This window comes from Populus nigra, chromosome 14 (genome assembly GCF_951802175.1).
Source record: "Populus nigra chromosome 14, ddPopNigr1.1, whole genome shotgun sequence".
NCBI classification, from domain to species: Eukaryota; Viridiplantae; Streptophyta; class Magnoliopsida; order Malpighiales; family Salicaceae; genus Populus; species Populus nigra.
The window spans coordinates 741,989-767,837 of record NC_084865.1 but is presented as its reverse complement, the minus strand read 5'-3'; the positions used below and the strand labels follow the sequence as shown (position 1 = coordinate 767,837).

The following is a 25,849-nucleotide window of genomic DNA, read 5'->3' as shown; positions in this document are numbered from 1 at the left end:
TTTCAGACTAACATGTAATATTATTATATCTTTTAATTCCCATCACTCATTTTCATCCACTTGGAACTCTTGAATCTTCATCACCTATGACAATTACACTTAGCTATTGTTATCTCATTCCATCTCTTGATTTTCATGCTTGCTGGTAAAATATTTTGAAGTTGTACTTTTGATGCCGAGTCATAATTTAAAATATTTTGAAGTTGTACTTTTGATGCCGAGTCATAATTTAAAATATTTTGAAATCATCACGTTGTAGTAGTTACTTTTCAAATAATTTTTTGTATCGAAATATATGTTAATGATTTTTTTTATTTTTTAAAAATTATTTTAACATCAGCACATCAAAACGTACAAACCATATTAAATTTTAGCAAAAAAAATTTAAACTTTTTAAAAACACGATTTGCATCGTGTTCCTAAACATGTTCATATTAACAAGCAAAAATATAAGACTTGGATTCAGAGGTGAGTAAAAAAACTGAAAAATCATGAAAACTAAAAAAAAAACCAAAAAAACTGAACCGTGAAATTTTTTTGATTACATGGTAAAAAATTTTGATTTGATAATTATTTTTTAATAAAAACTGAATTGAACCGAAAATTATCACCTCTACTTGAATTAACGCATTACATATTTCTGAAACTTGAATACAGATTTACTCATTGAGTATTTGAGTTTATCAAATCAACTATTTAGATAATTTAAAATTAAACCCGACCCCAGTTAGAACTTGAATTATTAAATCATATGACCAATTCACCGGTCAGATAATATTTAATTTAATAATTATAATAATCGACTATTAGAATTCTGGAGAAGTCATGCGTCACTCCCGTCTCTCTCAGAACCCCTCCATCATCAATAAAGCAAAGTCAACAAATCCTTTCAACTATAGAATTGCTCTCTGGATTAAAGGTAATTATGTTTAAATCCTAGCATAAATCATCCATCTCTAATGAAAAAAAAAAGATTATCTATCATGTCAATGAAGAGTAGTGTCCACGCACTCCAATTGGTGTTGTAGAAGCACTTTTGGACACAATTTGTTTTTCGTAGCAAGTACTCTAGACACAGGTTGATAGTACCTAGTGAATGTTTAATAGTTTTGTTTTTAGATATTTGTCAAGATTGTGTTTATTTTAAAAATATATACAAATATTTTTTATATTTTTTAATAATTTTAATGTGTTGATATTAAAAATTATAATAAATTATTATGATGATTTTTTAAATGAAAAACATTTTAAAAAAATATTCTATATCACAATATCAAACATACAAGTTCTATTTACATATAAATGAAAATTAGCAATTTATTTTTTAAACCTAAAAAGAATAGATTTATCTTTAATTGTTTTATTATTATATTAGTAGTTAACAATAAACTTCAAATGATTTTAAGAATTATAGATTGAGGCTGAAAAGGTGAGATTAGAAGTTAGATAAATAGGTGATTTAAAGTGGAATGAATATCCTAGAATTAGATGAAATTAAATGATATAAGAACTAAACAAATTGGTCAATTTAGATATTTTTTTGGATAAGAATCGAGATGCCTAGCATAAAGTTGGGCTAAAATTAATTAAGTTGGAGGATAAGTTGAGATTGTCACGTAAAAAAATTAATTAAGTTGATACCAGTTTTAATAATGAGAATTAAGTGTTAAAATTAAATAAAATTTCTTAATTTTATTGTTTAAAAAATCAATTAAAATAAGCACCATTTTAAAGAAATAAAAAATAAAACAAAAATAAAAACAAAAACCTTTCCAAAAACCATGGAGTTGACATTGAAAAGGTAACTCGTGAGTACTGAATTGAAACATTTTAAGACTACAGGAACTAAACATTACTTTACCACCCATTAATAAAAGTATAAAACTTGGAAAACAAAAGGGAGAGAGAGAGAGAGAGAGAGAGAGAGAGAGATAAAAACTTCACCTCCCTTCCTCCCTCTCAGACACACAATCCAAAAAAAAAAGCCCACAATTTGTGAATCAATCTAAAACAATTCCAATCTCTCTTTTTCTTGGATTTCAAAAAATCAAAAAGTAGTCTCTAGTCTAGTATCATCTGACAAATACCAAATTTTATTATTATTATCACCTCAAAATCAAATAAAAAGATTTAAGAAAAGACAACATGAAAGAAGCAATTAGAGAGAGAAACACAGCAATAGTATCACTTGTTCAATCATTAAATCAAACCTTAAAACAATCTTCTCACCATTATTTTTTGTTACTACTTTATCATCATTTTCAACAACACAAAAAACAACAATCTTTATTATTAATCTTTATTATTAATTGCTCTTTTATTCTCTCATCAAATCTAAATCTTACCCTCACATCAAAATCACAATACTCACCACAAACAAAAACATCATCACCACCATTGATTCTTCTCCTGGAGAGAGAGACTTTACCTAAAAATTCTTCGCTTAGAGAGAGAAAGCTTGAAGCTTTATCCATGAATCAATCTGTCAAGTTTTATTTTTTGGGATTTCGTTGAGTTTAAATTGGTGGGTTTAGATCTATTCATTGATTTCTGAAGTGGGTTTGTTTTAAAAGTTGGTATTTCTGTTAAAGTTGGAAGCTTTTTGGTGATCTTGACTAATGGAGGAAGCTGCTGGTGGTGGTGGTGTTGAGGTGGAAGCGAAGAAGAAGACACCAGGAGAAGGAGAAAGTAAGTCTAAGAGGAAAATGAAATCTGCTTCCCAGCTTGAGATTTTGGAGAAAACTTATTCAGGTTTGTTTGTTTCAAGTTCTAAACTTTTGCATTTTTTTGTTTATGGTTTTGTTGTAAATTTGTGATTTTAACTGTTTTTTCGGAGAAATTATGATTTTTTGGAAGCTAAAATGTTGTGGTAGTTTGTAAAATGTCGAGCTTTTTAATGGGGTTTGTGTAACTTGTTTCATTAGTTCTGCTTTTTTAGACTAAATTTATGTTTTTCTTTTGTTAATTTGTGCAGGTTGGGTTTGCTTTTTATTTATTTATTTATTATGATTTTGTACAAAATTGTTTTCTTTAACTATTTTTGGTGGTTTATTTTGATTTTGGAAGCTGAAATGTAAAGCTTGTTTGTGAAATGCTAAGTTTTGTACCTAAATTGCTTTGTTATTTTTGCAGAATTTGTTTATATATAGTAATGGTGTGTTGTTATTATTCTTAATATATGCTTTTTTTTATTAATTTTGTTGCTGTTTTGGTGTAAATTTGTGGTTTTCTTATTAGTGGATACATACCCATCAGAAGCAGCAAGGGCTGAGCTTTCAGTGCAATTAGGACTGTCCGACCGGCAGTTGCAGATGTGGTTCTGCCATAGGCGTTTGAAGGACAGGAAGGCACCTTTGGTGAAGCGCCCACGTAAGGAGTCACCATCACCAGCAGGGATGCCAGGTGGAGGGGAAATGGGAGTGGTGGCTGAGGTGGGAAATGAACACGGGTCAGGGTCAAGTCCATTTGTGCTTGGTGTGGATCCACGGCGAGCAGTTGGAAGGCCCACTGGGGTGGCTGTTCCAAGAATTAGTGCTGACGTGCAAGCAATGAAGAGGTATTATGAGCCACAGCAGTCTATTGCGGATCTTAGAGCGATAGCATTTGTGGAAGCACAGTTGGGGGAGCCTCTGAGAGAGGATGGTCCGATTCTTGGGATGGAGTTTGACCCCTTGCCACCGGATGCATTTGGTGCACCTATAGGTTCTGTTGGTTTTGAGTTTTGTTGTCTGCATTCTGCACCTTTTTATTCTATGATCACAAGTTGAAATTTGAAGCCATGCAAGAAATTTATCAAATCACCTGAATGTGCTTTAATCAACAACATTGTAGATTGTTTTCCTTGGATTAGTATTTTTGGTTTGCGCATGATATGTGATTATTGAACTTGAGCCTATTAGATAACTGTAATCAAATTATGATTATTTGTGAGATGTATTGGCCCTGAAGAAATTATCAGTATAATAGAACATGTTAGAAATGATTGTCATTTTTGGAGTATGAATGCATGAAATCTTAATTTGCTAGAAGTGTTCATTAGAGATGATGGTGGAAGTGGTGTATAAAAAATATTGGATTTTTTTTTTGGAATTAAAAGGCCAACAGACAATTCCACAAGGCCCTGCTTTTAATTTTTTTTTTTGGTTTCTTTCACTGGTTCGGTATGTTGGGTTTATTTATTTATTAATGCACTTCATGTCTGGAATGTGTCTATTAGTGGCAGAAGTGATGTTGCCAAAACTTAGACAGATCGTTTCTATAAAATTTTGAATAAACAAGGGTATGTTGAGATCGACACACTTTAGTAAATTTAACTTTGAAACCTTTCTTTAGGCTATAGTTTTCTTTACCATTGTCTTCCATCTTCCACAGATTTGGCCAGTCCCAGGTCAATGATTTTCTCACAAGATAGTAGAGGAATTTCAGAGTTGGTACCTTTTCAGGGTGTCTTCGATTGGAGAATGAAAGGTTCTTGTGAAACATTTTAGTGCCAAGTTGTGAGTTATAGGCATTTGATATGAAAAAAAAGAAGAAAAAAACATGTCTTTTGCAATCTGAAAATGAAAATAATAATAATAAAAAAGACAGAAAAGAATGCATATGCACTGCACAAGCTCAAAATCCAAGTGTCATAGCCCATGGGCACAGAGAATAGCTTGATGATCCAAACTTCCCTCAGTTGTTCCCCTACATCTTTCTTTTACATGTTCCAATATGTGGTCATCTTGGGAGGGGCAATGGAGAAAATATTTATCAGGCTTCTTATTGAGAGAATGTAGGTGGTTAAGGTGACATTTTTCAGTGCTTTAGCTAGGACTTGTAGAGTTGTTTCCATGAAATGAGGGAAGACTTCTCAGAGAATGATGTTTTGCTACCTGCAGCAGTTTTTTGTTCTGAGTTGATGTCATGCATGCTTCTAGTCAAAAGATTGTTTAATTTCCTGGACTTATGAGTAAGAGATGTAATTTCTATGAATTTAGGGATCAACTATCTGGAGTGAACACTTTCAGAAATGTAGGTCATGCCAGCTTTTTGGGATATATAGTATGTGAAATGTTATTTAAGTGATAAGTTCACCTCTTTTGTGCATCCAGTGTTGATCTTTCTTCTTTTTTTTACAATGAACATTAATCATGCTACCTTGTAGCTCAAACTTGAAGTTACCTGCTGTGGTTTTTTGCTGCTTTATGTGCGCCACTATTTGATGGTATTTCTGAGAATACTAGGTTTGAGCATCTGATGAACTTTTTATATGGTTCTAGGATCAGCAACAACAGGGCAGCAGAAACAATCTGTAAGGATTTTTGAGGCCAACCTATATGAGCGGCCTGATGTAAAACCCATCAAGGTGAAGATGCCCATCCTTTTACTCACTGAAAATTAAAACTAGTTTTCTCCCATTATTGTTTTTTTTTCCTGGCTTTTGCAATACTTTTCATGACTTGTTTTCTTTTGTTTTGATGTTTATCTGTTGGTAATATCATTTACTTTTGGTGAATTGTGGAGTTTATATATTGTCCCCTTTAGGCCCTTGAATTTTGATGGGCAATAAATATGTTCTTCTGTTTCGTTTTTCAGAGTACTACAAGGACTCTGCATGAATACCAATTCCTTCCACAGCAGCCAACTGTTAGAGCGGAAGCATATGAAAGAGCTGCCCCTTCATGCCAGTATGGCTCATCTGCTGATGTTCATAATGTGAAGACTGAATCTATATCTGCCACCCTACCATTCATGCATGCAAATGAACAAGTGTCCTCTGGATATGGTTTATCAAATCAAGTGCCCAGCCTAAGTCTTATGCCTCAAGAAAGCAGGCAGGGCCATCTCTTGCCATCTACTACAGGAGAGTACGAAACTGTAATACAAAAATGCTCCTTTACAAATATTGGTATGGATGCACAATCTGGTGCTCACCTGGTTACTGCATTGGACAATCCTTATATGTCATCTGACAGGAGAGTAACCCATGACGAGGATGCTTTGCAAATGCAGAGGAAACGCAAGGTATTAAGTGAAGCATTTCATAAGTTTTGAACTGTAGACTGGTAAACAATGCACTTTATTGACTTTTTGCAGAGTGAGGAGGCAAGAATAGCACGCGAAGTTGAAGCCCATGAAAAAAGGATTCGAAAAGAGCTTGAAAAGCAAAATATTCTAAGGCGAAAGGTCCGGGTCTCATACAAGAGTTTCCTTTTTAAAATCTGTAATTTCATATTGATAGTGTTATGTAACTTGTATTGTACATTCAGAGAGAGGAGCAAATGAGGAAAGAAATGGAAAAGCATGACCGTGAGAGGCGGAAGGAAGAAGAGAGGTTATTGCGTGAAAAGCAGCGAGAGGTGGAGAGATACCAGAGGGAGCAAAAGCGTGAACTGGAGCGCAGGGAAAAGTTCTTGCAGAAGGAGTCTATCAGAGTAGGTTCAAAAACCCTATTTAAGACTGTCCTGTTATGTTTGCCTGTGAGGAAAAATTGTCACTTTTGTTCATTTATGCACCCAGGTTGAGAAAATGAGACAAAAAGAAGAATTGCGTAGAGAAAAGGAGGCAGCAAGGCAAAAAGCTGCTACTGAGAGGGCAATTGCACGGAGGATGGCAAAAGAGTCAATGGAGCTCATTGATGATGAACGCTTGGAACTCATGGAGATGGCTGCCTCCAGCAAGGGATTGCCTTCGATTATTCCTCTGGACTTTGAAACTTTGCAAAATCTAGATTTATTTCGAGGTTGGTAATTTTGGATTTAATCAAACATATATTTTTGCCATTCTCCTGCAAAATATTGATTCAGAGCCTTGGAAGATTTTACTGCTGCACAATATATATATATATATATATATATATATATATATATATATATATTAAAAGGCACATGCATTTGTTTTGATTTATTGTGGGTCAATTTTCATTCCACTGGCAGCTTAACTTTTTATATTGCTTTTCAGATAAGCTGACTGAGTTCCCTCCCAAGTCTGTGCTATTAAAGAGGCCTTTTCTTATTCATCCTTGGAATGATTCTGAGGAGAATGTAGGAAATCTTCTTATGGTGAGTTTCTGTAGTTTTTCCTAGTTTTTGTTCCGCTCTGCTTATCTTGGAAAGATGGGAATAGTTGAGACTGGAATGCAACGAAAGACTCTCTTCAGTACAAGATCACAAATCTTCTTTATACACTTTTGTAGTGTTCATGATGCATAATCTCATCTCATATTTTCCATAACTCTATGGAATGTGCTGGCTGCTCTATAGGGAACAGAAGGAAATCAGAAACTTCAGCTTTTCCTTGAGGCATATTTTAATCTTGTGTTATGCTTTTGTTTCAGATATTGATCCTCTGCCTGTCATTTTTATTTTGGTTCGAGTAGGCACAGAAATCATTTTCTTTCCATGAGTTTTTTTGCTGCTTCTTTGAGGATAAACATGATTTTCTCTTCAATGTTTTCCTATGTCATTGTATTTTTGGTTCAAGGAGGCACAATAATCATTTTTTTGCCACATTTTATTTCTTCTGTATATCTGTAAATCATTTATGATTAATGGGGTGCGATGAGTTTTCAAGTAATTGTTATGAAAATACCATTTGATTTATTAATGCCTGAGTTAATAAATGTGTGGTAGGTGGTGTTAATGAATTAAAAAAAGGAGATAGACGAGTTTTCATTATATGTTAATATCTTTTTTTTTTTTAATCTTATTATCAATACATTGTTTATTTCATCTCCCTCAACACAGAGCCCATCTTTTGAACCGAAAATCTCACCTCTTCTATATATAGTTGAACCCTGATTGTATTGTTTCTTGTGGGTGTTACTGCTATGCTTTCCTTTTTTAACCTAGAATATCCATGCCACTTTTTTCAATAAATTCCACTATAGAGTACATGTTCATTTATTTTGGACAGGAGTTTATTTCTTGGTAGGAAATGCAGCATTCTACAAGATTTAGAATTCGTAATGCATAGGCATATCTTTTTTTTAAGCATTTGAAGTAAACTGTAAATTTATAGGTTTGGAGGTTCTTAATCACATTTGCGGATGTTCTTGGGATATGGCCATTCACTTTGGATGAGTTTGTCCAAGCTTTTCATGATTATGTAAGTATCCGTGGCATATGATGTAGGGTTATCTTACTTTTTGTGGAATTCAGATGTGTTTCCTGCTCCCTGTACTTTCAGGATTCAAGGCTATTGAGTGAAGTACATGTTGCCCTATTAAAATCCATCATTAAAGACATTGAAGATGTTGCTAGGACACCTGCAACTGGGTTGGGGCCAAATCAAAACGGTGCAGCTAATCCTGGTGGGGGACATCCTCAGATTGTCGAAGGGGTAGGTCTTCTTTGTTGCCTGTTTCAGTGGCAATTTGATCTCCTCACTTATGTTCCTTGTTTCCATCCTAAACTATTTTGGGCTTCTTTGTCAGGCGTATGCATGGGGTTTTGATTTACGTAGCTGGCAGCGACACTTAAATCCATTAACTTGGCCTGAAATATTGCGGCAATTCGGTCTTTCTGCAGGTTTTGGGCCACAACTGAAGAAAAGGAATGTTGATCAGGCATATCTCCGAGATGATAATGAGGTGGTTGCCTTTTTCTTTGGGTCATCTTTTTTTTTTTTTTTGCAGTAACTGTTCTCCTATAGTTGCTCATGTTCCAGGTTTTGTTATTCATTGCGGATGGGTTATGCAAGCTATGAAAGCTTGGACTGTTTTCCAAGTTTGATTGTTGCTTTTCTCTAAAGACGAGCATTTATCATAGTTTTGTACAACATATATCAGATTTGTTGTTGTCTAGAATGCTGTAGTCCTTGTAGGGTGACTTATTTACCAAACAGCTTATACTAAGGATTACTTCTGCTTCAGTATTTGTTATATTGTGAAACCGGTGTATCTTATTGTTTGTTCTATTGGTCCTTAAGGTTTCTATTTTTCAATATGGGGGCATACATACTGGTACTCGACCTTATTTTCATTTCTGTTTTGTTTTAAAATTCTCTTCAGTTTGTGGTTGGCTAGCTCTACTTCTGTTGCTTGACTTGTTGGTCAAATATATTTGCTTGACCACATGGGATCTGACATCTGATAGTTTGAGATGTGCTGTCACTTTTGATTGACATGAGGATTGTCTGATAAATGTAAAAATAATGTAGCTTGTGCTATCGATTTTTTATGCTGCACGTGCATGGTGGCATGGTTGCCTGTCCGAATGAGTTCCAGTTTTTAGGCCAAGCTTGAGGAATTTCAATTTATCTACTTAGGAAGCTTGGAGGAACACAATCTCATAATGATTCTGATTGCTAAGAAGTTCTATGTTCTGCTTTCCTGAAGTCACATGTCAAAATTAAAAAGAAAAAAACATGTCTAATAATTGTGCAGAAAATTTCTTACAATAATACTTAAGAGATATTGCATGCATTTCAGGGCATACACTTCTCATTCCTATTGTTATTTTTTTTTACTTTGGTTTTCCTCATAGTTTCTTTTTTTTTTTCCTTTTGTCATTAAAATTCAGGGTAATGATGGTGAAGATGTAATTACTAATTTACGGAATGGAGCAGCCGTTGAAAATGCTGTTTCCATTATGCAAGAAAGGGGATTTTCTAATCCACGCAGATCTAGGCATCGCCTAACTCCTGGTACTGTTAAATTTGCAGCGTTTCATGTTCTCTCTCTTGAGGGGAGCAAGGGTTTGACCATATTAGAAGTAGCAGACAAGATTCAGGTACTTTTATAATGGCAACTCTTTATATTCTTCCCTCCATTGCGTGAAATTGCCTTAGCTATTCACTTTCCTCTTTTTTTTTTTTTTTTTTATGTTTGGTAAGAAATCTGGGCTGAGGGATCTTACAACAAGCAAGACACCTGAAGCGTCAATTGCTGCTGCTTTGTCAAGGGATTCTAAACTTTTTGAGAGGACGGCTCCTTCAACATATTGTATACGTCCTGCATACAGGAAGGACCCAGCTGATACTGATACAATACTTTCTGCTGCCAGAGAAAGAATTAGGACATTTAAAAGTGGTATTGTAGATGGAGAAGATGCTGATGATGCTGAAAGAGATGAAGATTCTGAAAGTGATGTGGCAGAGGATCATGAGATTGATGATTTAGGTACTGGATTGGATTCTAAGAAAGTGGCTCATGATTCTCCTGAAACTAATGAATTTAATGGGAAAACAGTCTTGGGGAATGTAAAGGAGAGTGGTGGTCTCAAAACTCCACAAGTCCGCCTTGAGAAAGTCAGAGCGGGTTTGACTTCCCTACATTCTGAAGGCACTAATGAGTTAAAGGGTGCTGGTTCTTCAATAGATGAATCTGTAGATGTTGCTGAAATCCACACCATTCCTGATCAAGATGTAGATATTGATGAAAACAACCTGGGTGAGCCATGGGTTCAAGGACTTGTAGAAGGGGAATACTCTGATCTGAGTGTTGAGGAGCGTCTTAATGCGCTTGTTGCATTGATTGGTGTGGCAATTGAAGGAAACTCCATCCGTGTTGCCCTTGAGGTATAATTTCCTTTTGTTTCTAATGAAATCTTAAAAAAATGCTATATGCTTGTCTCTAATCTCAGATGAGACTTGTTCAGGAACGCTTAGAAGCAGCAAATGCGCTAAAGAAGCAAATGTGGGCAGAAGCACAACTTGATAAACGTCGTATGAAGGAAGAGTTTGTCACGAGGACACAATATTCATCATTTACAGGGAACAAGATGGAACCTAACCAAACAATTTCTGCCACAGAGGGTAGACAAAGCCCAATGGTAAGTGTTGATGACAGGTGTAATGGGATGCCTGTGAATGTATCTGTTCAGCAAGAACAGTTAAGTGACCAGCAGAGTGACATGAATTATCTAAATAATATGCCATTTGAAGGAAACATGCAAATGCAAGATTTATCCGCCGGTCCAGATAATCTGACATATCAGCAAGCAGGACATATTGCTGAAAAATCACGTTCACAGTTAAAATCTGTTATTGGTCACAGGGCAGAAGAGATGTATGTATATAGATCATTGCCCCTTGGTCAGGATCGCAGGCGTAATCGATACTGGCAGTTCACCACATCTGCTTCCTGCAATGATCCTGGTTGTGGCAGGATCTTCGTTGAGTTACATGATGGTCGCTGGAGGCTTATTGATTATGAAGAGGTATTTTACTTCGTTGAGTTACATGTGGCAGTTCACCATATAAGTCTCTATGTACAAATCAGACCACTTGTGCACACTAATGCAAGGTGTTGATTTTACCATGTATGTGGAACATATAAGTTCCCTGTTCAAGTTCATTTTAAACTTTTTTCACCATGAAACAATGGCTAGTGCTCTATAAGTTCTCTGCCTACAAATGCATTTTTCATTTTTCTTTCGTTTGTTTTCATCATTTTTATGATATTCATGCAGGGTTTTGATACTCTGCTGTCATCTTTGGATGTACGTGGGGTTAGGGAATCCCATTTGCATGCAATGCTGCAAAAGATTGAGGTGCCTTTCAAGGAAACTATGAGGAGGAGAATGGCTGAAGCTGAAGGACAAAGCAAAGATCCAATCAAAGCTGAAGCTGTTGAAATGGCTGCTGGCCCTGAATCTGGCACTGGTATGGATAGTCCACGCAGCACTGTGTGTGTTCCAGATTCTGATATGTCTGAGACCTCAACATCTTTCACAATTGAGCTTGGAAGGAATGAAATTGAAAAAAATCACACCTTGAAGAGATTTCAAGATTTTGAGAAGTGGATGTGGAAAGAATGCTTCAAGTCTTCAGTCTTGTGTGCCATGAAGTATGAGAAGAAAAGATGCACGCAACTGCTTGTTGTTTGTGATTACTGCCACGACACTTACTTTTTTGAAGACAACCATTGTCCTTCTTGCCACAAGACGCACGCCTCTCAGTCTGGCTTGAATTTTTCTGAACATGTGGCTCATTGTGAAAGGAAGCTAAAGATGGACCCTGACAGTGCTTTGTGTAGCATATCTTTTCCACCGAGGATCAGATTGTTAAAATCGCTACTAGCTTTGATAGAGGCAAGTGCCCTCAATATTATGGTTTGAATTAGACATATCCTCCGTGCCACATATCAATATAATGGCTCAAAGCGTGGCAAGAAAGTCCACAGTTTTAAATAACAGCCATTATTTACAGAATCGGAGCACCTCGTAATAGTTATAGTTATTCAGTGTTATAGTACCGTTATTGGTGATCCTTGACCGCAACCACTATTGCGATCAAAACCCGCAATTTAAAACTATGAGTATGTCACCTCTTTATTATTGCTTTCTTAAATTTTGTGTGCTTTGGGTTGGCAGGTTTCGGTTCTGCCAGTAGCTCTCCAACCTGTTTGGACCAATGGCTACCGGAAATCTTGGGGTATGAAGCTGCAGTCCTCATCATGTGTTGACGACCTACTTCAGGTTTATGTTTGGCCTTGTTTGTGGCATGAATTTTTGTGTTCTCCTGTCTACTTGGATTATGAAGACATGAACCTAGGATATTGGAACTACTGCTTAGCATTTGAGATGATCCTTGCATCCTATGATGATGATTGTGCTTTCATGTTGAAATAAGTGCAACTGGCCAATAAACAATAGAGGAACACCCCCCCTCCCTGTTTTTACAGAAAATTTTGGTGTCAAATGATGAGTGTAACACTCATTCATGGCGGCAGATTTAATAGCAATGATAGTGGTAGTCCAGAAATATTCACAGCAAAAATAAATGCCTACTTATAACTATATGCTCTTTAATTTTCAGTTCCAGAATACCGTTGATGGATTGGTTATATTGCCATCTCGCTAAATCTTAGTGTGTGCATGATTGGGTCCATGGAATGCATCATGAATAGTGTGAATAAGTAAATTGCATTATCTGGACAGGTGCAAGAGTTTGAAATTTATTTCATGCTTCCAGGGACTGATATTGGTATCAATTTGTTGGATAAGCTCTGTATGTAATATCAAAATGAGGGTGAAATTTGAATGTTGATTCATTATCTGTTCACGTGTTGAGTGGAAGTTAATTGAAATCACTGTGTTTATTGCATTTAGAGTATTTCTAATCTACTTCCGTTAACATGTAATGCTACAACACTACATTCACTTGGTGATTTTTTACTTTATCATCTGTCTTTTTTTGACAAAATGCTATACTGAGCTAATTGCTTCATTCTCCTTTTCTAGTCTCCTCGTTAAAATTAATTTGGAGAACATATTAAGATGCAAGTGTACATTTCTCTTCCTCAGATTCTGACACTGTTGGAGGTTGGCATGAAGAGGGATTATTTGTCTTCGAACTATGAAACCAGCAGTGAACTTTTGAGCTCATCTGACCCATCTGGATGTGCTGCTCATGATTCTTTCAATACAGGAACTGCTCCTGTTCTTCCATGGTTACCACAAACAACAGCTGCTGTAGCTCTAAGGGTCATTGAATTTGATGCATCCATCTCATACATGCTGCATCAGAAACTGGAGCCTCAGAAGGACAGGAGCGCTGGGAACTTTATTGTGAGTAACCCACCATTTCAGAAGGTTTGTGCTTGATGATATGATAAACAAAAACCATTTGCATGTTTCATTAGTTTGTCATTTGAGAAAAAAAAAAGAAGAGCTTATGCCTTTTTTAGCTATAGACTGATGTCATGAAGTCATGCTTCCAATGAGTTGTCTCTTGGTCATTAAATGTGCATCTTGAAGTAGAAAGAAACCTGAGATTAGAAACACTAATACTAAAAGCAAGGGATGTAGGTCTGAAGCTTTTAGAAAGCTTTTGGTTACTGTCTTGAGATAGAAGAAACCATGTATGGGATATTGTCTCTGACTGTCCCTCCAATCAAACATGTTTCTATCCTTCTGTCCCGGAACACTAACCAAATACAACCTTAAATTCTCTTGAAGCAACATAGTTTATTGGTTTCAGATGTAAATCTAGGCTAAAAAATGATGGGCAGAGAACCACTATTAATTATCCCTTGTTGTAAAAAGCTTAGAGGAAAGTGGTAATTATGACATTTCATTTTAGCCTATAGAGGGTGTTTAAGATGGAACTACTGGATTTTGGGAAGGTGTGTTCTTCTGCAATGAACTTTTACACCTATGCTGGCCCAGAACATAAATCTCTCATTTAAAAATTCTAAGTTCACTCGTATTATATTCCTGACTCTTTTTTCTTTGACTTTTTATTAGAAGCTGCCTTCCAAGTATGCTGTCATGAAGAACACCCCAGATAATGAAACCATTGAAATCCCGCATCAAGCTGGGTTACTTCAAGAAGATGATTGGGTTGATGTAGGGATTGGGTTAGCTGGGTTGGGCCGTGAACAAGGGATCCGGGGCAGGGGTCGAGGTCGCATTCGTGGTGGGAGATCACAAACAAGGATTATTGGTTCCAGATCTGAATCCAGCAAGAGAAGTGCTTCCAGAAGTAGTGACAGATTAGAGAAGGTATTGTCATGGACGGGACGACCTCGTGGCCGTGGAGGACGTAAAAGTGGACGTCGCAGCATTAGAAGTAGGCAAAAAGCAGTCAAGAAAGCGGCTGAGATCATTCCTGAGAGAAAGATCCCCAAAGAAACTCTGTATGAACAGTCGACAAGACGCATGGGAAGGCATGTCCGGAATGGTGATGAAACAAGGCTCCACACGGAGGATGCTGAAAATGCCAGCAGCTCTGAAAGATCTGAGTACAATGATGAAAATGAAAATATTCCTGCATCAGGAGATGAATATGATGACCAGGTAGTGGATGACTATGCAGGTGGTTTTAATGGCAAGTCTGATGACTTGCTGGAGGGAAGTGATTATAATATTGACAGCAATGAAGAAGATGATGATGATGATGCCATGAATGAAGATGAAGATGAACTTGGGGACTTGGATGTTGAGGAATACATCAACAGGGACTCCGATGAGGATGGAATCAGGGATGGAGGACAAAATGGGGCCCAAGATGGTACCGAATCTTCATCTTCAGATTTCAGTGACTAGAGAAATAACCTTAAAAGTGTAGAATATTGCTGATGCAGGAGAAATAGTCAATTCCTTGATTTGTATTCTTTACTGAAATCTGCTGCTCACACTGTAATTGAAGTTAATGTAATTATAGAGGAAGCAGTAAAAACAACCTCTTGTCTGTGCGGAATTAAAAACAAAAAACAAAACACAAAAACACAAGGAATTAAAAACGAAAGGAAAAAATACCCTAGTTAATAAATTGAAAAACAAAGTAAAAACAACCTTTTTTAAGATTCTTGATGTTCATTGAAGAAAAAATAATCCATATTCGATGAATTTGTTCTCGAGGTTTCTCCAAACCAAGCTTTACAGGTTTCTTAGTAGCAACAGCCATAGCTTTTCACTGTTGTTATTTAAAAGAGAGAGTGACGTGCTTTGTGAATATATGGTTTCGGTTCCTTTTTTTAAGGTTTTCAATTTCCAATTGTTACCCGGAAATATTTTCAAAAAGGAAACGATATATATATATATATATATATATATATATCAGGTTTTCAATCATCTTGGAAATACATCTCTTGTCTGTGCCGGTTAATGATCGTGTTAGTATTTTGGAAAGGCTTTTGAAGGTAAAGGCTAAATGGAATGTCAATTGGTGGTGTTTGTTTATGTGGCAATGTAGTGTTTTTTTTTTTAAATTTGATTTTTTGTTTGTTTTAAATTAATATTTTTTTTATGATTTTGAATTGTTTTTATATGCTATATTAAAAATAAATTTTAAAAATTATTTTTTCTAAACCCAGTCCGATTCCAGTCCCAGGTCGGCCAAGTCACGAGTCGACCCGTTGGGCCGGGCTAGTTTTCAAAACTATGGCTAAACTACTGATGCCTCGTTCGTTTTTATGGAAAGTAGTTTTTTGAAAATTATTTTTCATGTTTTTTTATATTTATTTATTATTAGAAAAGTTAGTTAATGAAAAATACTTTCTAGTTAAAAGAAAATTTGGCTTGATTTCTATAAAAGTGTTTTCCTTTTATTTTAGCTGGAAAACACTTTCCAGAAGTTGAGAAAAATTTAGAAATGTCATGTTATTTGTTAATCATATCAAATTTGATTTTTAAATTTTTGATTACTATATTTTTTGTTTTGAATCTTTTTCTTCTTCAATATCATTCCTTAAAATTTGATTTTTATATCAACTTTGAATCTTATTTTTATGAATATTATTTACTTTTTTTTTTTATCATTTTTTAATTAAGATTTTTTTATCTATTAGATTTGATTCTTATTATTTTGAATATTATTTATTTTATTTGAAATAATTTATAAAATTATATATTTTTTAATTTTTTAACTTTTTTATCTATTAGATTTGATATCTATTATTTTGAATGCTATTTATTTTATTTAAAATAATTTATAAAATTATATATATTTTTTAAATTTCATTTTCATTTGACTTTTTAATTTATAAAATTTATTTCTCATTATTTTAATAAATTTTAAAAAATTTAATAATTTATTTTTAACCTTATTTTTCATTATATAACCAAAATTAAAAAATATTTTTCGACTTATTCTATATTACAGTATTAAACATAAAAAATAATTTACTTTTCAAAAATTTATTTTATAAGAAAACCGTGACAAACGGAGCTTAATTATAAAATGCACCAAGTGTTTTGCAGAATTCAGTGGAAGTTTTGCCATAAAAGAAACACTTATTACGCGAAAAAAGAAAAGCATTACAAGGGTAAGGGGAAGGCATTATAGAATTTACCAAAAATAGAAACTATCAAAAGCTGACACCATAAATAACAAGTTATGTATCAAGAAAAGCCAATCCAATCCGAATGCTAAATTCTGTTCCGTAATTCCTAAAATGCCTATTCACAAAAAGCGTTCCATTTCTGTGAAGGGGCATCGCATTCTAACATTGATCTCAAGGTCCCATGAGAGATTTGATTCCTGCCTTCTGCTCTGAAGTTAGCCTTGTTGGAAACTTGATGCTGAACTTGATTCTCAAATTCCCTCTCTTTGTGGGGTCTTTTGGGATTGGCATCCCTTCCTTTGGAACAACCTCCTCATAGTTTGGATGAATCACGGTGTTGATGGGAATAGTCAAATTCCTTCCATCTAAGGTTGTGAGATGGACAGTGTAACCTGTCAGAGCTTCAGATAAAGATATCTTCTGTGAGAGGATCAAGTCGTTACCATCTCGACTGAACATGGGGTGGGGTTTTTCATCAATAATGAAGACTAGATCTGCTGGTATAATATGTTGCTGTTCATTCCCTTTCTCAGGGAAGGTGATCTTAGTGCCTTTCTTCCAACCTGGCTTTATGTCAATGGTTAGAATCTCCTCCACTGGCACGAGCTTGCTGCAAAAGAAGAAAACTAAAAGTTCAGTGAATTGAACTAGCAAGTAGCAAGTAGAGCTCTGAACAAAAAACATCATTGAAAAAGCTTTAAAGGCTTTCACTAGATTGCAAAATGATCTGCCAACCAATCCCACAGATCTCTGGAAACATTAAAAGAACATTGATTATGCTAAACGCATAAGAAGTGATATCTCAGAAAACAAAATGCTCTTGATTCTTTAATCTACCAAGTAAATCCCGTTAGGCAATGAAATGTTGATGCTCAATTTGATAAAAAAAAAAAAAAAAAACAGAAATCCAGAAATCCAAACTAAAAGGAACCATATTTCAGATACAAACCAAGGGGAAAGGTAATTAACATAAAAGGCAATTCTTAATACTCACCCACTAGCATCAAAAGTCTCCCTAGATATCTTCATTCTCCTGCTAGCTCCCTTGTAAAGCTCTTCAAGGCTACAACGCAGCTTATTCTCAATTGGAGGAGCTTTTCTAGGAGCACTTTGATGCATTGACCCTCCACCTCCTTCACCAAAAGAACTAAAGATATCATCACCAAACATCCCACCTGGGAACCTTGTCCCTCTCATGCCTCCACTGCCACCTCCCATCCCACCAAATGGACTTGAAAACCCGAAAAATTCTGCAAAAATGTCATCAGCATTTCGAGGATTGAACCTAAATGATGCGGGCCCATCTCCAGCAGAAAAGAATGAAGCTCCACCAGGACCAGGACCAGCACCACCAGCACCGGGTGGTGGTACTTGACCCTTTAAACCCTCTTCACCATATTGGTCATATACTACTCTTTTCTGTGGATCACTAAGAACCTGTATGATAAAACATTAAGTTTCAATACAAAAACAATCAAACAATATATCTTTACCGTGAATTTCGATTTTGACCAGTCTAGAACTGCATTACAGAGAATTCCTGGTGCCTTTATAGACTCAAACTCTGGACTTATTATTTTACAAGAAACAGTTAATTCCTCTTGATAACTCTAATAAACACAACAGAACTTCAAATCCCAGAAGTTTAAGCACGAGATCACAGTAAAGATGCAAACTTTTTTATCTAACCATGAACAAAAACAATCAAATTCCGCATTTTTCAGTAAAATTATGCACCCTCAGCATTGCTTCTAATTGGGTAGTCTACAGATCCAAAACTCAGAACCCACAAGGTTTTATGATGATTAATGCCATTAAAGATTGAAACTTTGAAGTTATGATTTACAATACACAGATAATCCTGAAACAACAGGCTAAGGTGAGAACCCGATACAGGGAAAAAAATCACAAAAACCCAATAAAAGACAATTTTTTTTTCATTTAAATCTAAACATTAACCAAAATAATCAAAATCCACAAATTTCAGTACGATTATCAAATTTAACAAAAACCCAGATCACAGAATATATAATGTCATACAAGCACACATCTAAACAAGAAATAAAGAAATCAATGCCCACAAATTTCAGCAAGGTTATACAATTTTAAAACAAACCCAGATCACAAAATCTAATCATAAAGCAATTGGCATCAAGGGTAGGTACATACATCATAGGCTTCAGAGATTTGCTTGAACTGAGCCTCAGCTTCTTTTTTGTTATTTGGGTTCTTATCAGGATGCCATTTCATGGCTAATTTCCTATAAGCTTTCTTCAAATCATCATCTTTTGCGGTCTTATCAACTTGCAATATCTTGTAGTAATCCACTCCCATTGCGTTGCTGCTGCCTCCTCCTCCTCCTCCTCCTCCTCCTCCTCCTCCTCTCTTTCTCTTCTTCACTTTGCTTATCTTGGTTTTTCTACTTCAAAAAAATCCTGGGGTGGTTTGCTCGCTCGCTTTTATTCTGTTAATTTACGGTAATGTGATGATGGTGGAGGTAGAGCAGTAATATTTGGGGGTTTGTGGTGTTTAGGATTTGGGTTAATGCTAAATTTGCACCTCTATTTTTTATTGTACCTTGCTTTGTGTTGCTGTTAAATCCATCCTTATACTTTTAATCTTTCTCTATTTTGGTCCTTTTGCTTATGGTTGGGTCAATACCCTTGAATCGACTTGATTATCTTTTGTTGTATTTAGGTCCAAGTTACTAAATTCAGCTTTGCCTGGGGCTCAAGTCAGTCACGGTTCGAGCATGTTAACTCGATCAATTTAAAATAATTTTTTTTTAATTTTTTAAATTAAGTTAGATTTTAATTTTATTATATGTTGATTTATTAGATCGATCAAGTCAAATCAAATTAATCTTGAATTATTTTTTTTAAATCAGACCTGGACCAGAGGTTGGATGAGCCTAATTGATCTATTAAGTCAAATTGAGTTTAATAATTGTGATTCAAGAGTATATAGATTTTTTAATTATATTTTTTTGATGTAGTCTAAATTTCAATAGATCATGCCATCAGCTGGCAAAAAACATTTTACAAAGGGACCAAACTATAAAAAAGAAGTAAAAGGACTACATAAAGGAAATTTCAAGATTAAAAGGTGAGATATACTATTAAACCTGAGTTTTACAGTAACTAAGGAACACCAAAGTTACATTTTGAACCTCAAAATCTATATGCTTGCAATAACACGTAAACCCAAAAATCTCTACTTTGATTCAATCATCATTGTGACTATCGAAAAGCTCTTCAATCTTCTTTGTTAATCTTCTAACAAAAAATTCTTTTTAATCCACCAGCTATTTTTTGATGGACTCAGATGTTCAATATCATTAAAAAATAATATAAATTATATATTTGAATGTCATCCATGGGCTAAAGATTTTATCATAATATGAGAAATTAAATGAAGTAAATGCTCTTTCAAATTGTGCCTTTTACTGTCAAGAAAGGAAAGATTCAGCAACAATAAGGGAAACCAGTTTTCATTAAGAACATTATTAAGAAGATGGTCAAACCCTGCATTAAAACATCTCAGCAAGATGCCATACTTCACACAGACACACACAAACACAAACACAAACTGCAGCAAGAGGATGCCAATCCAAAGGCTTCCTTCCCATAGGAGATGTCTCACATGCTGATATTGAGATCTCAAGGACCAAAGAGTCTCCTGATTCCTGCCTTCTGCTCTGCAGTAACCCTTGTTGGGAACCTGATATCAAACTTGATTTTCAAAATCCCTCTCTTTGTTGGGTCGCCGAGGATCGGCATCCCTTCATTCGGGACAACCTTCTGATAGTTGGGATGGATCACATCATTGATCGGAAGGGTTAAATTCCTGCCATCCAAGGTTGTAACATGGACAGTGTAGCCTGTAAAGGCTTCGGTTACAGAAATCCTTCGAGTGACGATCAAGTCATTTCCATCACGAGTAAACTCAGAGTGGGGATTTTCATCAACAATGAAGACAACATCAGCAGGTGTTACATTTGGTCTTTCATTCCCTTTCTCTTCGAAAGTGATCTCCGTGCCCTTCTTCCAACCAGGCCTTGTGTCAATGGTTAGAATCTCCACTATTTCCCTGGTCAGGCTGCGCTCCATCCCACAAAAAAGAAAGAGCACAAGAAACACCATCAACAAAGCTCTTGGACCTTTCAGAAGACAGTAAAATGATGAAAAATAACTATCTGACACAAAACTTTGACAACAAGAAAGCATATCAAGCCCAGGACCAGTTGATCAGAGTCGACATGTTTGATCAAAACTACAGAATGGCAGTTGAACATAAAACGGGACCGAAAAGGTGATATTTAGGACACTTACCCCCTTTGATCAGCTACTTCTCTAGTTATTTTGACCGTCTTGGTAGCCCCATGATAAAGCTCTTCAAGACTACAGGACAGGGTGTGCTTAATTGCAGGATCTTTTCCAGGAGCACTAGCCACGACACTTTCTTCAAAAGATCTAACGATACCATCACCATCTCTGTTATTGGAGAACTCTGTTCCTTTCCTGTTTTGATTTGGGCTATTAAACCCGAAAGATTCAGCAAGACGGTAAAAATAACTTGAAAAGATTCCTGTTTTGTTTTCAAAAGATTCATCATCTGCTGCCCTACTATGACTAGTCATGGCGTTGATAGAAGGTGGATGAAAGAAAGGCAAAGAGAACTGTTCTAGCCCAGTGTAATGCAACTGCTCTACTTATAGGAAAAGTAATTGTCCTACGAACGTAGCTAGCATACTTCAAGTTGTGGGAAAATTGAGCACAGTGATTGGCTTACAGACGAAGAAAACTTAATGCCTAAGCTGTTAAAAAAAATTAGGAAATGCAGAAGGTCACTAAAATTAAATACTTTGATTTATATTTGTTTTTTAATTTTTTTAATTTTAGTTTTAGTTATTGTTAATACTTTTTCTTAAGATATATAATTTTAAATTTATTTAATTATATATTCGAATAGGCTTTTTAATTTACATTTAATATTTTTTTTATGTATAAAAATACAATGAAAAAACTTTGCTATACAATTTTTTTTTATGTCGGTGTTGCACTATTTTCCATATTTTTGGGGAATAATTTCATGAAGAGGGGTGACTGTGAATGAATTACAAGGCACAACACAGAATTCTATGGGGCGATGATAAATATTTGTGTACTGGAATGTCAGGAATATAAATGCTCTTTACTTCTTCCTTCAGGTTGAGACAAGGGTGGTTTTTGTCTGTCATTATGCTTTATAGTTATGGATAAAAAAAATAAACTTTTTTTTATAAAAGCATTTTTTATTATAATTTAAAAAACATAGGTTTTTAAAAAATACATGTTTAATTAATATTATTAGTGAGAATTTATATATGAAAAGTATATATTCATAAATAAAGACAGTATTTGACATTGTGTTAGCGATTATTTTTTAACATATTTTTCATTTAAAAATATATTAAAATAATATTTTTTTTATTTTTAAAAATTTATTTTTAATATCAGCATATTAAAATAATCTATAAACACAAAAAAAAATAATTTTTTTAAAAGAGAGTCATGGCCGCATAAACAAATCACCCCAAAAAACAGGTTATTTTATCTCATATATGACTAAGGTTTGAAATGCAGTTGTGTATGGGTCCAATACAAAAAACAAAAGTTATATAGCTAGCTTAATGGTTTTTTATATGTGGTGAAGCAAAAAAAAAGCTATTACAATATCAAACGATTTCAAAATACATGTTTGATATTGTAATGTAAGATGTTTTTCAAAAATATTTTTTTACTTGAAAATACATTAATTGTTTTTTTAGCAATAGTTCATCAAAACCATTAGAAAGTACTAAAAAAATCAATTTTATGTTTTTTCAAGTTAAAAATGCTTTTAAAATATACTTAAATGCAGCTTCAAACACAAAAACAAGTAGACTATATAAGTGTAGTTTGAGATTATGGTAAAAGTTGTGTTCTAAAATGATTTTTTAAAAAATATATATTAAAATAATATTTTTTTTGTCTTAAATGATAGCATATTAAAACGTTTAAAAAAATATCAAATTTTTTTTAAAAAAAATTCAAAATACAATTACCGTTCAACCACCACAGTACCAAATAAACACCAAGTTGTGTAACCTAATTTTATGTTACTTTGGACTGAAGGAAGTAACAGTGAATCAATGGAACATTTAGTCCTAAATACATGCTAACAAAAGCAAATAAGCTAAGTATGCTTGATCTCCAAAAAGTAAAAAGTATTACTGATCTAGATGATACTATACTGATCATTGATGATTTTATTAAGCTCGATGCGCTGAAACTGTCACGTTATTCAATAAGTTGATTCTGATGAATAAAATACTTTCATTTGAAGAAAATATACGTTGGTTGGATTCCACTACTCCCAAAACAAGGTGGTTGTGTGGATTTGGTTTTCATGAGTGAGATTCTGCATCTTACAGAATCACCATGGTTTTGTAATAGCACGTTTCTTGTTCTTGAAAGGGGAAATAAAGAAAAAAGAACGGTTAGCACAGCTGATTTTAATCATGTCGTCTTCTTGTAGGAATCCACTCATATATATTTACCGTCTTTGCATAAAGTTGATGGCACACTGTTCTGAACTAAAGAGAAAGAAAACAAGATAAATTGTAACTGATAAATTCTTCAGTACACCTTTAAGCACATCGATGTATTTAGAAAGATGACATTCTTGCCTTCTAAAAACTGGGAGCGTATATAACAAGTTCTGTATCAAAAAGAACCAATCTAAATACTACGTTCTATGTAATTTGTATTTACGAAACTGCTCCATTTCTATGGAGATGTGTTGTGCATTAAATATTGGCATTGATGTTCTCAGCCCAAGAGTTTTTTGATTCCCGCCTTCTGCTCTGCAGTTAACCTTGTTGGAAACTTGATGGTGAACTTGATCCTCATATTTCCTCTCTTTGTTGGGTCCTTTTGGATTGGCATCCCTTCCCTTGGGACAACCTCCTCATAGTTTGGATCAATCACGGTGTTGATCGGAATGGTCAAATTCCTTCCATCTAAGGTGGTGAGATGGACAGTGTAACCTGTCAAGGCTTCAGCTAAGGGAATCTTCTGTGTGACAATCAAGTCGTTTCCATCACGAGTGAACACAGGGTGAGGTTTTTCAACTTGCAATATCTTGTAGTAATCCACTCCCATTGCGTTGCTGCTGCCTCCTCCTCCTCCTCCTCTCTTTCTCTTCTTCACTTTGCTTATCTTGGTTTTTCTACTTCAAAAAAATCCTGGGGTGCTTTGCTCGCTCGCTTTTGTTCTGTTAATTTACGGTAATGTGATGATAGTGCTAAATCTTTGACAACAGGAAAGCATATCAAGTCCAGGACCAGTGATCAGAGTCAACATGTTTGATCAGTGTCAACATGTTTAATCAAAACTAGTCAATGTTTGCTTGTCCATTATATTCAATATCAAATAAGATAACGGAGACCGAGTAGAGTCGTTGAATTGACCCATGACATCAGACCGAGTTTGATATAGATAAATAATTGTGTCTTGATTTATCAAATTTAATTTGATTTGTCTTTCAAATTCAATTTTTTTTTTGAATTCTTTGGTTTTTAATTGTCTTTTATATTGATCATATTGTATAGCTTATTGATCATGTTAAAAAAAACCTTAATAACATTGTATATATAATGACAACAATGATGAAAATGTTCCGTGGTAATTAAAAAAAATTAAATAAATAAAGAAGAGGAAGGTTAGTTTTAGGAGTTAATTGGAATAAAAAATTGAAATTGAGTTAAATTATAATATTTAGATTCTTAAGGATTAAGGAAAGAGCTAAGGGAGAAATAAAAGATTTAGACCCTGTTTGTTTGCTGGAAAGTAGTTTCTTTTTGGAAAGTGAATTATTTTCCGATGTTTGGTAGTGTAATAAAAAATAAGTTGGAAAACACTTTCCAGTGTTTGGTTATGTTATGGAAAATAAGCTGGAAAATAACTTATTAATGTTTTATTTTTTTCAAGTTTATTAAAATAATAAGTAACAAATCTTACGAATTAAAAAGTTGAATGAGAATGAAATTGAAAAAAATATATATAATTTCATAAATTATCTCAAATAAAATAATAAAGATCAAATCTAAAAAATAAAAAAAATTGAAAGATGAAGAAATTAAAATAATAATAATAAACATTTCATAAATTATTTCAAATAAAATAAGTAACAATCAAAAGAATGAGGACCAAATTTGATAGATAAAAAAATTCAATTAAAAAATGATAAGGGAAGCAAATAAAAATTATAAAAATAAGGACTAAAATTAATATAAAAATTAAATTCTAAGGGATGAAATTGAAAAACAAATATTCAAAACAAAATATATATAGCAATCAAAAGTTTGAGGATCAAATTTGATATAATCAGCAAATAATATAACATTTTAAAAATTTTCACAACTTCCAGAAAGTGTTTTCCATCCAAAATAAAAGGAAAACACTTTCCTGGAAACCAAGCTAAATTTTCTGTTGACCGGAAAGTGTTTTCCGTTGACCAACTTTCCTAATGACAAACCAACACGGGAAAGTTTGGAAAGTAATTTTCCAAAAACTAGTTTCCAGAAAACAAACACAACCTTAATGGGGCTAAAATAGGATTACAAAGTAGTCAACCTTGCTTTTATTTGTGAGGGAGGCCGACGGAAGCTATTGGAAGAAGGGGGGAGGGTTTTCTTTCAAAACTACCTCTAGTTTTTCCTTTAAATTGCCAGAGATTCAAAGTTTGAAAAGTAATTTTTCAAAAACTAGTTTCCAGAAAACAAACACAACCTTAATGGGGCTAAAATAGGATTACAAAGTAGTCAACCTTGCTTTTATTTGTGAGGGAGGCCGACGGAAGCTATTGGAAGAAGGGGGGAGGGTTTTCTTTCAAAACTATCTCTAGTTTTTCCTTTAAATTGCTAGAGATTCAGAGTTTGGGGGGGGGGGGGGGTGGTTAGTTTATGAAAGGAAGAACATTTACGGTTTATTTGTTTTTGAGATAATTTTTGTGTTTGTGGTTTTAAAAAAATATTTTTAGTTATAGTTAGTTGAATTTAGATACGTGTTTGGTAAAAACTGTAGTTGAAGTTTATGTATAGTAAAAAACATGTAT

General features: G+C 34.3%; 4 protein-coding genes across 6 annotated transcripts; 1 reads left to right on the top strand and 3 right to left on the bottom strand.

The window, feature by feature from the left end:
* Nucleotides 1–1,947: 1,947 nt before the first annotated feature.
* LOC133673417 (homeobox-DDT domain protein RLT2-like) lies at nucleotides 1,948–15,108 on the top strand. Of its 3 annotated transcripts, none has more exons than XM_062094201.1 (18): nucleotides 1,951–2,751; nucleotides 3,238–3,702; nucleotides 5,262–5,347; nucleotides 5,578–6,006; nucleotides 6,079–6,168; nucleotides 6,252–6,416; nucleotides 6,502–6,724; nucleotides 6,943–7,043; nucleotides 8,002–8,088; nucleotides 8,170–8,322; nucleotides 8,417–8,572; nucleotides 9,504–9,713; nucleotides 9,817–10,500; nucleotides 10,581–11,141; nucleotides 11,394–12,014; nucleotides 12,297–12,401; nucleotides 13,230–13,493; nucleotides 14,172–15,108. In XM_062094201.1, the coding sequence occupies exons 1-18, from the start codon at nucleotides 2,619–2,621 to the stop codon at nucleotides 14,970–14,972; spliced, it is 5,334 nt and encodes a 1,777-aa protein (XP_061950185.1). In that variant the 5' UTR covers nucleotides 1,951–2,618; the 3' UTR covers nucleotides 14,973–15,108. The 3 variants fall into 3 exon arrangements, with proteins under 3 accessions (XP_061950186.1, XP_061950185.1, XP_061950184.1); XM_062094200.1 differs by having other exon boundaries at nucleotides 13,230–13,517; XM_062094202.1 differs by lacking the exon at nucleotides 14,172–15,108 and having other exon boundaries at nucleotides 1,948–2,751; nucleotides 12,297–12,357; nucleotides 13,230–13,434.
* Nucleotides 15,109–16,694: 1,586 nt separating this feature from the next.
* LOC133672324 (uncharacterized) lies at nucleotides 16,695–19,246 on the bottom strand. Its single transcript, XM_062092710.1, has 3 exons — nucleotides 18,881–19,246; nucleotides 17,706–18,148; nucleotides 16,695–17,321 (listed from the first exon to the last, which is right to left on the bottom strand). Exons 1-3 carry the CDS (start codon nucleotides 19,043–19,045, stop codon nucleotides 16,883–16,885), a joined length of 1,047 nt encoding a protein of 348 aa, XP_061948694.1. The 5' UTR covers nucleotides 19,046–19,246; the 3' UTR covers nucleotides 16,695–16,882.
* A 926-nt stretch (nucleotides 19,247–20,172) lies between these two features.
* On the bottom strand, nucleotides 20,173–21,418 carry LOC133672993 (uncharacterized). Its single transcript, XM_062093575.1, has 2 exons — nucleotides 21,043–21,418; nucleotides 20,173–20,809 (listed from the first exon to the last, which is right to left on the bottom strand). Exons 1-2 carry the CDS (start codon nucleotides 21,348–21,350, stop codon nucleotides 20,371–20,373), a joined length of 747 nt encoding a protein of 248 aa, XP_061949559.1. The 5' UTR covers nucleotides 21,351–21,418; the 3' UTR covers nucleotides 20,173–20,370.
* A 2,008-nt stretch (nucleotides 21,419–23,426) lies between these two features.
* LOC133672421 (uncharacterized) lies at nucleotides 23,427–24,031 on the bottom strand. The gene has a single exon (XM_062092827.1). It carries the CDS (start codon nucleotides 23,893–23,895, stop codon nucleotides 23,563–23,565), a length of 333 nt encoding a protein of 110 aa, XP_061948811.1. The 5' UTR covers nucleotides 23,896–24,031; the 3' UTR covers nucleotides 23,427–23,562.
* Nucleotides 24,032–25,849: the final 1,818 nt, after the last annotated feature.